Source organism: Phaethon aethereus (genome assembly GCF_964289735.1).
Source record: "Phaethon aethereus genome assembly, chromosome: 2".
Lineage (NCBI taxonomy): Eukaryota > Metazoa > Chordata > Aves > Phaethontiformes > Phaethontidae > Phaethon > Phaethon aethereus.
The window spans coordinates 177,440-189,615 of NC_138582.1; the positions used below are offsets into that span (position 1 = coordinate 177,440).

A 12,176-nucleotide genomic window follows, 5' to 3' on the forward strand; every position below is an offset into this window, starting at 1 on the left:
GGTCGGATCCACCTGGCTCCACCGCAGCAATAGTTGGGTCAGCTCCTCGCCACGAGCCCACGGCCGGGGCCCGCCACGGCCGCCCATCCCTGGCCCCAGCCGCATCCTGGCTTCGTGCCGTCACACAAGGAGAAACTCCACTCCCGTCCCAGGGACGCTGGGCGCCTCCGCCAGCCCCCCCAGCCCCGCCACGCGCCCCAGGGGAGACCTGGCACCCCGAGTCCTCTTCAGACCCCAGCTCTGCAGCTGATGCCACGGCAGCAGGACGGTGCCGCGGAGGCTGCTGGCCCTGCCGGGCCCTGTGCCCTGGGGCGGTGGGACCGGGGGGGCTCCCTGGGGCGCGGGGCTCAAGCTGGTGGGGCTCCGGGGCCAGGGAGGGGAGCGGAGCCGGGACCTGAGCCCCCAGGGGCCCGCGGGGCCGTGCAGACGCTCGCCGGGCCAAGCCTCCCCTATCAGCACGATTTCCTAACGCCTGGAACAGCTCCCGGTAGTAAGAAAACAATCCAGGTAGTTTTTCCTAGCAGTAAAAGTATAATAATATTTTTCCAGTAGCTTGTTTACCCAGCGCAGGAGAGCCCTCGCCTCCCTCCCGATCCCGCCGCTCCCACGGCGAGCCAGGCTCCCCTGATTTATGTGCCCGCTTGCTTCCCGCTCGCGGCATCCTCGTGCCTCGCCGGGCCCAGCCGCGGGGGTGCCCGGGGCGGGCTGTAGCGCCGAAGCCCCCCCGGACCCCGCGCGGCCGAGCCACTCAACACGGGAAGCTCGCGCAACCCAATCCGGGCCTGCTCGCTCCAGCGATTACTCACACGCAGGCAGATTATCTTTCACTTGTTTCAAACAGACAGGCCTCTTTCTTCTGGAAGGGCTCAGGGAGCCAACGGAAAGATAGTTTTTCCTTTTTTAGTGTTTTTTAAGCTCCCTTGGAACAATCCGAAAGTTTCCATGCATTACTATATACTATGAGGTCACTAGTGACAGGGAAAAAATCCCTGAAATCCAGGAAAATTACTTAACTCTGCTCCAAAATGCCACCAGCTTCAAGTCGACTTTTTATTAGCCCTTCGTAACGAGCCTTAACTCTGCCTTTTAACAGTTAACACGTTACAAACAAACGCTGCGAGTCCCCTCCTGCTCACGCTAAGCCACTGCAAATGCCCGCGAGCTCCCGAGGGACGCCCGGGGCCGGAGCCCGCGGCCAAGGACCAGAGCTTGCGGTGCAGCCCGGCGGGGCCGTGCTGGGACGCGGGGCTCGGGGTTCGCCCGGCACCCGTCAGCAGAGCCCCGCTCCCGGGCGATGCCCGCAGGGTGCAAACCAAACGCCAGCCCAGCATCCTCACGCCGACCGCTCGGCCCCTTGCAGCACCCTGGCTCTCCAGCCCAGGCCCCCCGTGGCTGCTGCCCGCAGGTGCCGGGCTCATCTCCGGCTTCACGCGCTGACCGTGAGGTCGGGGACGTTCCCCGTGTCCCCCAGCTCACCCAGGGACGCAGCCAGGTGCTGCCTGGGGGCACTGCTGGATCTCACCCCACCGGCACACCCGGCAGGGAGCGGGATCCCGCCGCAGCCTCGTCCCTCTGCGAAGGCCTGAGACCCCCGAGCCGGTCCCCGGGGGCCCGCGGGAGGCTGCCCCCGGCGCTGCCCCGTGCCCCGGCCCCGAGAGCTGAGCAGGAGCCTCGGGCACAGCGGCACCAGAGGCTGGGGAGCCCCATCGCACGGGGCTGAGCTCCGGCGGGCAGAGGCGAGTTCCCACTCCCCAGCAGCGAAAGTCACGGGTGGCAGCACCTACTCACCCGAAATGAGTTGGTCCAGGTCCACTTGCTGACAGTTGTCTTCGTCCACATGCAGCACGAGGAAGCCTGAGGAAGAATTTCAGTCAGTGCTTGGTCTGGATCCCACCGAGGAGCCCCGCATCCGCGGAGACAGGCAACGGGGGCACCAGGTCACTCGGCCCTGCGCCAGCGCGGTGTGTGGGGTCTGAATGGAAACCCCGCAACAGCCACTCAGGCGAGGACCATCGTGGGTGTCGTACACACAACACCCTAACGTGCGCCCTAAGGGGATGCCCACCGGCGTTTCTGCCGCCCGCAGCTCCGGGAACTTGCCCTAAAGCATCACTGGGCACATCTGAGCGCAGCGCAGCCGAGGTCTGTGCCGAAAACAACAAAACCTCCCGCCACACGCAACTTTCCGGGGGTAAGAGCAAGGCTGGGCGCTACCCGTCCTCCTCAGAAAGGAGGAACCGCAGAGACGCCCTGAGCTGGCAGCACGGGGCCGAGGCAGCTCGTCTGGCCGCGTCGCTCCCCTCAGCCGCACGCTGCACGACGAGCCTGGAGACCTTTAAAGTGACGGCCCGGGCTGGCCCAGGCGCCGTCGAGGGCACCGTCTGTGCAGCCCACAGGCAGCCCACTGCTGCTGCAAACCAGGGTCCGTACGGGCATCGCCCGTGGCGGGTGGTCACCCAAACCATGGCACGACCCGGACACGTGCTTTCCAACTCTGCTGGTCACCGCAGACGGCGTGTGCCCAGCCAGCATTAGTGGCGAGTGGCCGGAGGAAAGCTCCTGGGGTGCTGGCAGCACCTGGGGACGCCACGCGCGTGCCTGTCCCCAGGCCGGACACGGCAAGGCGCGTGTCGGTGCTCCGCAGGACACAGAGGCACCGGATGACCTGGCCGTTTCCAGCAGCCCTGCTCATCCGCAGCGCCCTCCCAGCGGAGCGGGCACCCAAAGCATTCCCAGGACAACAGGGACAGCTACGCACCCCTGCTGGGACAGGACACCCACGCAAAGCCCGAGGAGCGGTTTGGGAGCAGGACGCGGGCAGCCTTACCGATGAACATGGGCGCAGCCGCTCGGATGTCCACCCAGCTGCTCTTGAAGTAGAACAGGTTGGTTAAGACCAGGCGGTTCAGCATCTCCGGGTAGCTCTGCATCTAGGAGAGAAACGGCCGCCGAGGGAGTCACGCAGGACGCGAGACCGGCTGCCTGCAGCACTGGCACCATCTTCTGGAAGCCCGGAGCTCCTGGGGAGGCTGAGGTCAGCCCAGGAACACACCTGGGCTGGGGGAAATGCCCCGTGGGGACGCAGGGGCAGAACCCAGGGGACCTCATGGACCAGCGGCCCCCGCACCAGCCCCGCCGGGCTGCACCGAGCCCCGCAGGCAGTGCCGGCACCGCTGCCACGGGCTCTGGCCGCCGCTCACCAGATGCTTGCAGACGTTGTTCATGAACTCCCCGTAGTGCAGGCTCCTGTCCTCCCGCAGGTGGTTGAGGAACATGTCGCAGAGCCCCTCGCAGCCCATGCTGGGGCCACACATGCGCAGAGCAAACTTGCAGGCCTGCGGCGCAGAGAGGGGAGGCTGCAGCGTGCACCCGAGAGCGCGGCACCGCACGGGATCCCCACGCCGAGGCAGAGGACCCCCGTTCCTGCCGGCCGGCACGGGCAGCAGGACACTCACTTTGACGACCTCCGGCTTTGGGTCCTGGAGGTGCAGCAGCAGCGTCACCAGCCCGTTCAGGATCTGCTCGAAGAAGACTTCGCAGTTGCCTTCGCTGAACTTGCTCAGGTTGCCGAAGAGCACGATGGACGACCGGCGGAGGTCGGGCTGCTCCTGCGGGCAGAGGGGACGAGCAGGGCTCAGCGGGAACCGACCTGTGCTGGGCATCTCCCGCCTCGGGGGACGTGCCTGCCACGGCCGCTCCCATCACCCGCTGCCTCGCTTCTCAGGTTGGAGGGCATCAGAGCAGCAAGAGGAACGCTGCCGCCCGCCCTGCGCCCCCAGCACCTCCTTCCCAGGCTGCCCCGGCCCTCAGCCGCAGGACCCCCGCTTTTTCTGTTTTGTTTTTGAAAGCCATTTTAGACGATTCTTCACCAGGGAATAACAAAACCACCCATGGGCTAAGGACAGGCTCTGTCCTAAATTCACACCTTCCCATCTAATGGTTCCACAAAAACACAGCCCCCCGCCTCTTCATCCCAAATTTCAGCCACCATCATCCCCGTTCGCTGCTGCTGGTCCGGGGCCCCCGCCAGCGAACACCTGGGAAGTGCTGGGGACCGAGCTCGGGGGCAGGGGGTCTTCACGCTGCACCCTCCGGCTCTTCGAAGGGGCAGAGCCGTCGCACGTTCTGCTCGGGCCAGAGGGAGCGGCGCAGAAGACGACAGCCGCGAAGCCGGAGTGCGGGGCGCAGCCGGGGCCCGGCCGAGGGGGGATGCTCCCGGCGGACTTGCGGCCGCCCAGCGCAGGAGCAGGGGACGAGGCTGGAGCCCGCAGACGGGCTGCAAGCTGAGCAGGAGAAGCATTAAGCCTCCCCGCGGTGATGCTGGAGGGGGCGTGGGGATGAACGGGGAGCGCTGAAGGCAGCAAAAGCCCCTGGAACGGAGACCCGGGGGGCCTCCCTGCTCCCCCCTTGCTCCTGCCCCAGAGCACCCGCGTAACCCGGCTCTGGCTCAGCCCCGCGCCCAGAGCCTCCTGCCACCCGGGAGGAGCCAAGGTCCAAGCGGACAACGCAACAGGCGCCTCCGCTTCCCAACCGCGCCGCGTCCTTACGCGGCCTGCGCTCAGCTCCCAGCTGGGGACGCGGCGCCCCGACCTCCTTCCCCCGGCCCCACGGCGCTGCCTGCGCCCGGGGTGGGCCCTGCGTGGTCCGAGCAGGCTCCTGCACACGTCCCCTGTGTTACGCGGGCTCCGGCTCGGCAGACGAGCCGTTTCAGACGTGCCGGCAAAGGCGCGAGCTCGGCTTCCCTGGCACGGGCAGGGCCGCCTTACGCTGTCAAAGAAGGGCCGGATCCTGATGGCGATGTGGAGGAGCATGGACTGGATGTCTCTCTCCTCCACGTGATCCAGGAGCTTGGAGAGGCTGGACATGGCCTCGAGCGCAACCAGGTTGTGGGGGTCGTCTTTGTCATCCATGCCGTTGACCATGGACGCCAGGAGCTTGGCCCCGTGCTTCCTCACCTGCAACGGAAGCGGCAAGAAAAGTGGTCCCTGCGGCGTGAGCCTGGCAGGGGGGCCGGCAGGGACACGTCCCCTAGGTGTCCCACAGCAGGCTCCCGCCCCGCGCTTCCAGCCAGGAAGAGCTGGAAAGAGACTTAAGTTATGACCGCCGCGGGCAAAGCGTCTTCGGCACAGGCCAGTCGTTGCACATGGTAACTGCTTACCGCAGTCACCGGTTCCCCTCCCGCTGGAGCCGTCAACGCAGTATTTCACCATGTAATTAGAGCCGGTGTATACACAGCAAAGGGGAAAATTAAGTTTGCATAAGCCATGTTAAGTCTGCCATCACTTAATTCTGAGCGCTCGGCTTCGCAAGCTACGCAGGCGTAGCTGGGAAGGGGCAAGGAAGGACGGGCAGACGGACTGCTGTCCCTGAGCACCGGGGACGCCGGAGACCTCCCAGCCCGTCTCTGCCATGCTGGCATCGCTCTGGGTTGCCGTAGCAGGTCAGGGACGGGAGCGTCCGCAGCACGGTCCGGGAGGCGGCTCTCCTGCCGGGCTGGAAACACGGCTGCGCTCCGGCTGGGGTGAGCGGAGGAACCGGCCACGGCGCGCCTCTGCCGTCGGCCGAATTGCATGAGCTCATCGCCGCCCTCCTCATCCTCACCAGGCTGCACTGTCAGCGCTGCTGGGTTCTTGCTTCCGCGAGGCAGCGCTCCCGCTGACGCAGCCCGGAGCGCTGGATGCTGTAAGAGCAGCAGCTCCGGCCAGGCTACGCCGGCCCAACGGTATTTTCTAGTCGCTGCTTATATTTTAGCAGCAGACCACGGTGGCGTATCGCCTGCCTTGGGGCTGGCCCGCCCGTGACCTCTTCCCAGGGTCTGGCACGGGCGAGCACCGGAGCGGGGTGCCTGCCAAGCCCCGGCGCTGCCGCTCAGCCGCCAGGTAAGGAGGGCCGTGGGGGCAGGCCGGCGGCCCCAGGCAGCCCGACGCTCCCACGCCCGCCAGGGTTTGCGGCGCCGGCTCCTCTCCCGGGCAGGAAAGGGGGTATAAGCTGCCGCTTCCCGGCTGCGAGGTGCCTCCGGAGCCTGGCGAGGACCAGCCGCCCCCGCGCATCCCCAAGACGAAGAGCTGCGAGCGCAGAGCGCCGCGTGCCCGCCCTCCCCGCGTGCCGCTCCCCAGGGGTGCCAGGCTTCCCTCCAAAGCCAGGTGTTCCTAAAGCTGCCTCCCACAGCAGTCGGAAGCCTGACCCAGAGCAGTCCGGCAGCGCCTGCCTGCAGCTCGGGCCGAGCAGCGCGGAGCTCGCTCTCACCTTTTCCGGCGAGCCGGAGGCGATGTTGCCCAGCCCGCGGAGGGCCAGCATCCGCACCAACGTGCAGGCGTCCTTCTGCCTCCCCGTCATGTTATCCATCATGGTCTCCAGCAGGATCAGGTCATTCACCACGTTATTACTGAGGAGCTAAAGCAGAAGAGAGCCTCAGCATCGACAGGACAGGCCCCGCGCGCCACCAGGGAGACGAGGGCTGTGTTTCGAATGCTCGTATTCCTTTATCCCGGGAAAGAGCCCCAGCAGGTTTGCTTTGCCACCCGGCTCCCCTCAGACCCTCACTCCATATCCACGGCAGCCAGGGACAGGGCTCCGGAGCCCTCAGCCCCCGCACCGCAGGCAGGCACTCGGACCGGGGGGACCTGCGATAGCTTGTCATGTGTAAATCAAGAAAACCAAGGACCCCAAGTCAGGAAGAAGTGGGAAGCCCAGGCGAGCACCGACAGCCCGGAGAAACCCAGGAAACCCACACAAAAGCTAAATCCTCCCCCCTGAGATCGCCTGCCAGGCGAGAGGAGGTGGGCTACACAGACGCCGGGGCATTCCCAGGGATGGGGGACCAAAGCGCGTCCCCATGGCTGCCAGGGCAGCGCAGGGGCAGCCGGAGCCCCCGGGAGCATCCCCGGGGACCGCACAGCAGCGGACCCGGAGCTTTCGGCAAGCGGCGCCTCGTTCCCGAGTGCTGCGAGCGGCGCTGGGAGGAGCCGGCCAGGCAGAGACTCACCGAGACCAACTCGGGAGACCTGGCTGGAGGGAGACGGCGGGGCTGCTCTCCCGCCGACCCTCCCAACCGAGCCCCCGTGCCGTGGGGAGAGCCACGTACGGAAGCGGGACGTGCTCCAAGGAGCGCTGCTGGCCCTCCCCGGCGGGGCCCGGCTCATCCTGGACGGATCAGGCTCCGCTTGATGGAAAGGCGGCCTGACTGCCGGCGGGGTCAGCGGGAGCCCGGCGCCGAAGGGGCACTTTGGGGTGAACGGGCGCCGGCGCGGCTGCTCGGGGGTTTAACTCCCCTTGGGCAGAGCCCAGCTCCCCGCTGCCGCCCGGCCCCAGGGCGGGGGGTCAGGGGAGCCACTCCAGGCTCCAGTCGCGGCGGGGGGCTGCCTGCCTGCGCCCACCGTCACCCGCCACCACCGCGGAGAGGCTGGGAGCCCCGGGGCTGAGCTGGAACCCCAGAGCCCGACCCGCACGCAGGCAGCGTGGCGCGAGCGCGGCGCTCGGGCCGGACGCCCCCGGGCAGCGAGGGCTGCCCGTAGGCACGTGCGGGCAGGGACAGCACCCCAGAGCTGCGCCTGGGTCCCGGGGACCGGCGCGGAGCCCCCCGTCCCGCGGGGACGAGGCAGCGGCAGCCGTCCCGGGCCGGCGGCTGCGCCCCCGCGGAGGCCGGGGAGCCCAGGCTGCCGCACGCGGGCCCCACGCTGCCCGTCTTCCTGCCGCTCCAGCCCAGTGGCCGTTCCCCTCCTCGCTTCCCCTCTGTCATCTCCGTCACTGGCACGGCCGAGAGAAAAGGGACTGAGCTCTCACCTCATCAGTTTTGAGAGAGGGAGACACAGGCATTTGCTTCCTTCCCCTCCAGCTCCACGGTGAGGCAAAGCTGCTATTTTAAACCCTTTAAGGATGCAGAGAGCCAACCACACTCCAAAACTAAAGCAGATTCTGGGACAGGCTCCAAGAGCCGGGCCGGCAGCTCCCCCAGCCAAACAGAAAATAAAAACAGTGCCTTAATCCCAGGCTGCTTAAGCAGCTGAGAATTTAAAAGGTGGTTTATAAGCGGGGATATAGTTCTGCATTGTTGGCATAAGGTGCTCCTTTATGTAACAAAGACTCCTCGAGTGGCCCAGGGCTTTAAGGTGGTATGTTCGGGGAGATTGTGTTACAGTCTGCTGGCTGCGCCGCCGGCGAGGGGAAAGGACTTGAGTCACTTCATTCCTCAGGGTGGTACGTAAGGACGGAGTTACGGTTTGCTGGCTCATGGCGGTGATGTGTTCAGCGCTGGACTCCTGCGAGCGCTTCTCTGCCATCCCCTCCACCGGAGGGTGGGGAAGCCGAGGAGGGCAGGCAGAGCCCGCCGCAGCTCAGCCCTCGTCCCGGCTGCTGTGCGGCCGGGCAGGGAGAGACGGACAGACGGCCAGGAGCCAGCCGGCGGCGGTGGCTCAGCCGCGCCGCCCCGCGACACCCCCTGCTCACCTCGGCGAAGAAGGCGGTGGTGGTGATCCTCTGGCTGTCGAAGACGCTGCTCAGCGTTGGGATGAGGTTCTTCACGATCAGGGGGAGCCGGGGGCCGGCGTGTCGCGCCATCGCGCTGCCAAGAGAAGCGGCACACGTCAACCGTGCCGGCTGCCCGCGGCGGGGGCTACAGGCGGGCCCTGGACCCCGGGGGGCTCCGAGCAGGCTGGCGAGCCCCTCTGCCCGGGGGTCTGCAAGCCACCAGCCAGGACAGAGAAGCCGGGGGCCCCGGCCCGGCATTGTCCCCTCCTGCCACCCGCTCGCCTGGGCGCGAAGCGCGGGGCAGGTGCCCGGTGCACGCCGGGCACGCTGGCAGGAGCCTGCTCTGTCGGATCTTGGTCAGGGGGAACGTTTTTTGTTTTGGATGAGACTCTCTCAAGTGTTTGGGAGGTTCAATAAAGCATTTTTGCAAATACTGGAAAATCCCAAACCGCTCGTCTCCTCCGCAGCCGTCCAAGAGCTATTAACGGCACTGGGTGGAGGGACGGCGAAGTCCCCGGCTGAACCAGGCTCCACCGAACCGGGCCGCAGGCTGCAGCCGTCCCTCGGCCTCGCCGCCTCGCGCCAAACTCGCTGCCGTGGGCACGAGGTTGCGCAGCTGCCACGGAAAGGACGGGCAGCCGCCAGGCAGCCGTCTACAGGGATCGGATGCCGCTGATGAACCGCAACGACGTTTCAGCAGCAGCAAAAGGAAAAAAAAAAGTTTCCATCTGAGACCTTTTGCTGTCTGTCGTACCTCGGCAGGAAGGGAACGGGGGAGCCTGAGCCCCGACGGGAGCAGAGCGAAGCAGCTGACAGCAGCAACGGTTTGGCCGACGTGCCTGAAGAGCTGCTCGCAGCCGCGGCGAGGGGCACGCCGGGGAGGCGCGGGACGGCAGGCGCACCGCAGCGGGGCCGAGGGCGGCCGTCGGCCGCATCCAGCCCCACCGCACTCCCAGGAACGTGGCTCAGCCCCCGTGGGCTCCCACCTGGGCTGCTTCCAGCGAGCTGGGGACAGAGCTGGGCATGCCGGGGTGGTCAGCAAGGCAGACCCCCACCGCCAGTTCCACTGTGATGCTGTGGGAAGCCAGTGAGACCCTCCATGGGCTTTGATGCATCACATCTCCCCGGGACACAGCACACCCCCTCCCCGCTTGCTGTGGGGTCCTGTCCCGGTCCCAACGGCTGCGGTGCAAGGCCAACCGGTGTCCCTCAGGGCTCTGTACCAGCACCAGCACTCTTCATCAGTGACACAGACAGTGGGATCACAGGCACCCTCAGCACGCCTGCTGATGACACCAAGCCGAGTGGTGTGGGTGACATGCCTGAGGGATGGGATCCATCCAGAGGGACCTGGCCAAGCTCGAGCATTGGGCCCATGTGAACCTCAGGAGGTTCAACAAGGCCAAGGGCAGGGTCCTGCACTGGGGTCGGGGCAACCCCCGGTACCAGCACAGGCTGGGGGTGAAGGGATGGGGGGCAGCCCCATGGAGAAGGACTCGGGGATCCTGGTGGGTGAAAAGCTGGACACGAGCTGGCAACGTGCGCTCGCAGCCCAGAAGCCACCCGTGTCCTGGGCTGCCCCCAAAGCCGCGTGGCCAGCGGGGCGAGGGAGGGGATTCTGCCCCTCTGCCCCGCTCCGGGGAGACCCCCCTGCAGTGCTGCGTCCAGCTCTGGAGCCCTCGGCACAGGAGAGACACGGACCTGCTGGAGCGGGGCCAGAGGAGGCCCCAGCGACGCTCCGAGGGCTGGAACAGCTCTGCTGGGAGGACAGGCTGGGAGAGCTGGGGGGGCTCAGCCTGGAGCAGAGAAGGCTCCGGGGAGACCTTCCTGCAGCTGCCAGGGCTGAGAGGGGCTGGGGAGAAAGGTGGGGACGGGGCTTTTAGCTGGGCCTGTAGTGACAGGACAAGGGGTAACGGTTTTAGACTGAAAGAGGGGAGGTTTAGGCTAGATCTAAGGAAGAAGTCTGTGACACTGAGGGTGGTGAACCCCCGTCCCAGGTTGCCCAGAGAGGTGGTGGATGCCCCGTCCCTGGGCACATCCCAGGTCAGGCTGGACGGGGCTCTGAGCACCCTGCTCTGGTTGGGGACGTCCCTGCTCACGGTGGGGGTTGGACTACATGGCCTGTAAAGGTCCCTTCCCACCCAAACCGTTCGATGATTCCATGATTCTAAGCCAGAGGAGCCACCGCAGAGCTGGTGCGCGGTGCCAGCGCCTTACCCGGCGAGCACGGCGATCCCGTCGTGGTGCCTCTCTGGACTTGCCATCAGCTCCCAGCCGCCGGCGCTGCCCACAGCCCTGACGACCTCCTCGCTGCCCCCCCGGGCCAGCATGGCCTTCAGCGTCTCCACGGCACAGCTGGGGAGAGAAGCGCGGCGGTTAGGGCAGGGCAGGCTGCCGGCCCTGCCTGCGGCTCTGCCTGCGGCCCTGCCCGCCCGGCAGGTCGCAGGGCAGCGGATGAGGGACCTTCTTGCCCGGGGCGCGCTGGCACACGCCGGAGGCGAGCGGGTGCTTGAGGACAGGATGAATTATGCGAGGGCTTTAGCTGGAGTGAGACGAGCCCATAACTCACTGCTACTTCCATTCGCGCCGTGACGTTTGCCGTTAGAGCGATCCAAGACAATAGACTGGAAAGTAAAGAAGTCCAGAACTACTTTAAGGAGCGGGTTTTTTTTGCATTTATATTTTATAGGTAGGGATTATTTTGCTGCAAGCACAGAGCAACATATGGGAAACATACATTATCCTGTCAAAACAAAACAAATATTAGCAATGGATAAATCTTAGCCTTCAATACGAGCAAGAGGAACGCAGCTACCACACACACAAAGAAAACATAATTTCGCAAGAGCGTCTCAACACGAAGGTCTTTCAGCTTTTGAGTTGGGTTCCTGCTATTTTGCCTTCTCGTAGGGATGGGCCAAGCTGCGGTGACAAGGGACCGGTGCTTGGAGGGACCGTCACCCCCGCCGAGCCCCGGGAGGCTGCAGGGTGGAGGCACCCCGCAGCCACGAGCTCCAGCAGCGGCCACAGCCCCAGAGAGCTTGGCTTGCCTTAACGAAGGACATCGCATGACGTCCCAAGCTGAGACTAACGACGGAAAATAAACGCCGAGCCACCGTACGCACCGAACGCGCAGCCTGCCCCGCCAGACCGGAGGCTTTCGGCAGTTTTCTCCGGCAATCGTCTGTGTGTTTCATCGGGAGCCGGGGCTGCGGCTCCTCCGGCGACGAGCGCCTGCAGAACCCGCTCGCGCCAGCGGCGCGCCCCGGAGGGCCAGAGCTGAGCGCCCGCCCGCGGCAAAAGCACCAGGAGCAGCAAAGGAGACAAGCGGGAGGACGCAGGGTCGCTCCTCGGCTTGGCACGGCCACGTCCAGCGCCCAAAGGAAGAGGCCTCCGCCACGCCGCCCCGAGCCCCAGCAGAAGCTGGCTGGTTCTGCGCGGCTCTGGCGCGCCACGGCCGGCCGCGTGGCGTGGCTCTGGACCCACAAGCCAGACGGTGCCGAAGCCTCGAGTCCGCCCTGGAAAACCCACCTGGAGGAGCCCACAGAGGAGCCATGGAGCTGGCTCCGCCAGCGAGGGCCAGCGGAAAAGCAAGCCCACGAGCGCTGGCTCAGCTAAGCTGGCTCAGCTCCTGCGCGGAGCCCAGCCTGGCAGAGGGTCCTTCAGCACGTTTGAAGCATCCCTGCGTCTTGAAGACTGCAGGACAACGA

At 66.2% G+C, this 12,176-nt stretch overlaps 1 protein-coding gene across 1 annotated transcript in view; it reads right to left on the minus strand.

Moving 5' to 3' along the window:
- MROH1 (maestro heat like repeat family member 1) overlaps positions 1–12,176 on the minus strand; it is a gene marked incomplete at both ends in the record, with an annotated part of 45,768 nt that overhangs the window by 379 nt on the left and 33,213 nt on the right. Inside the window, 8 exons of the mRNA XM_082015046.1 lie at positions 1,789–1,854; positions 2,828–2,930; positions 3,201–3,335; positions 3,456–3,608; positions 4,767–4,955; positions 6,247–6,393; positions 8,446–8,560; positions 10,684–10,821. Coding sequence (XP_081871172.1) covers positions 1,789–1,854; positions 2,828–2,930; positions 3,201–3,335; positions 3,456–3,608; positions 4,767–4,955; positions 6,247–6,393; positions 8,446–8,560; positions 10,684–10,821 — 1,046 coding nt within the window. The remainder of the gene's footprint in view (positions 1–1,788; positions 1,855–2,827; positions 2,931–3,200; positions 3,336–3,455; positions 3,609–4,766; positions 4,956–6,246; positions 6,394–8,445; positions 8,561–10,683; positions 10,822–12,176) is intronic.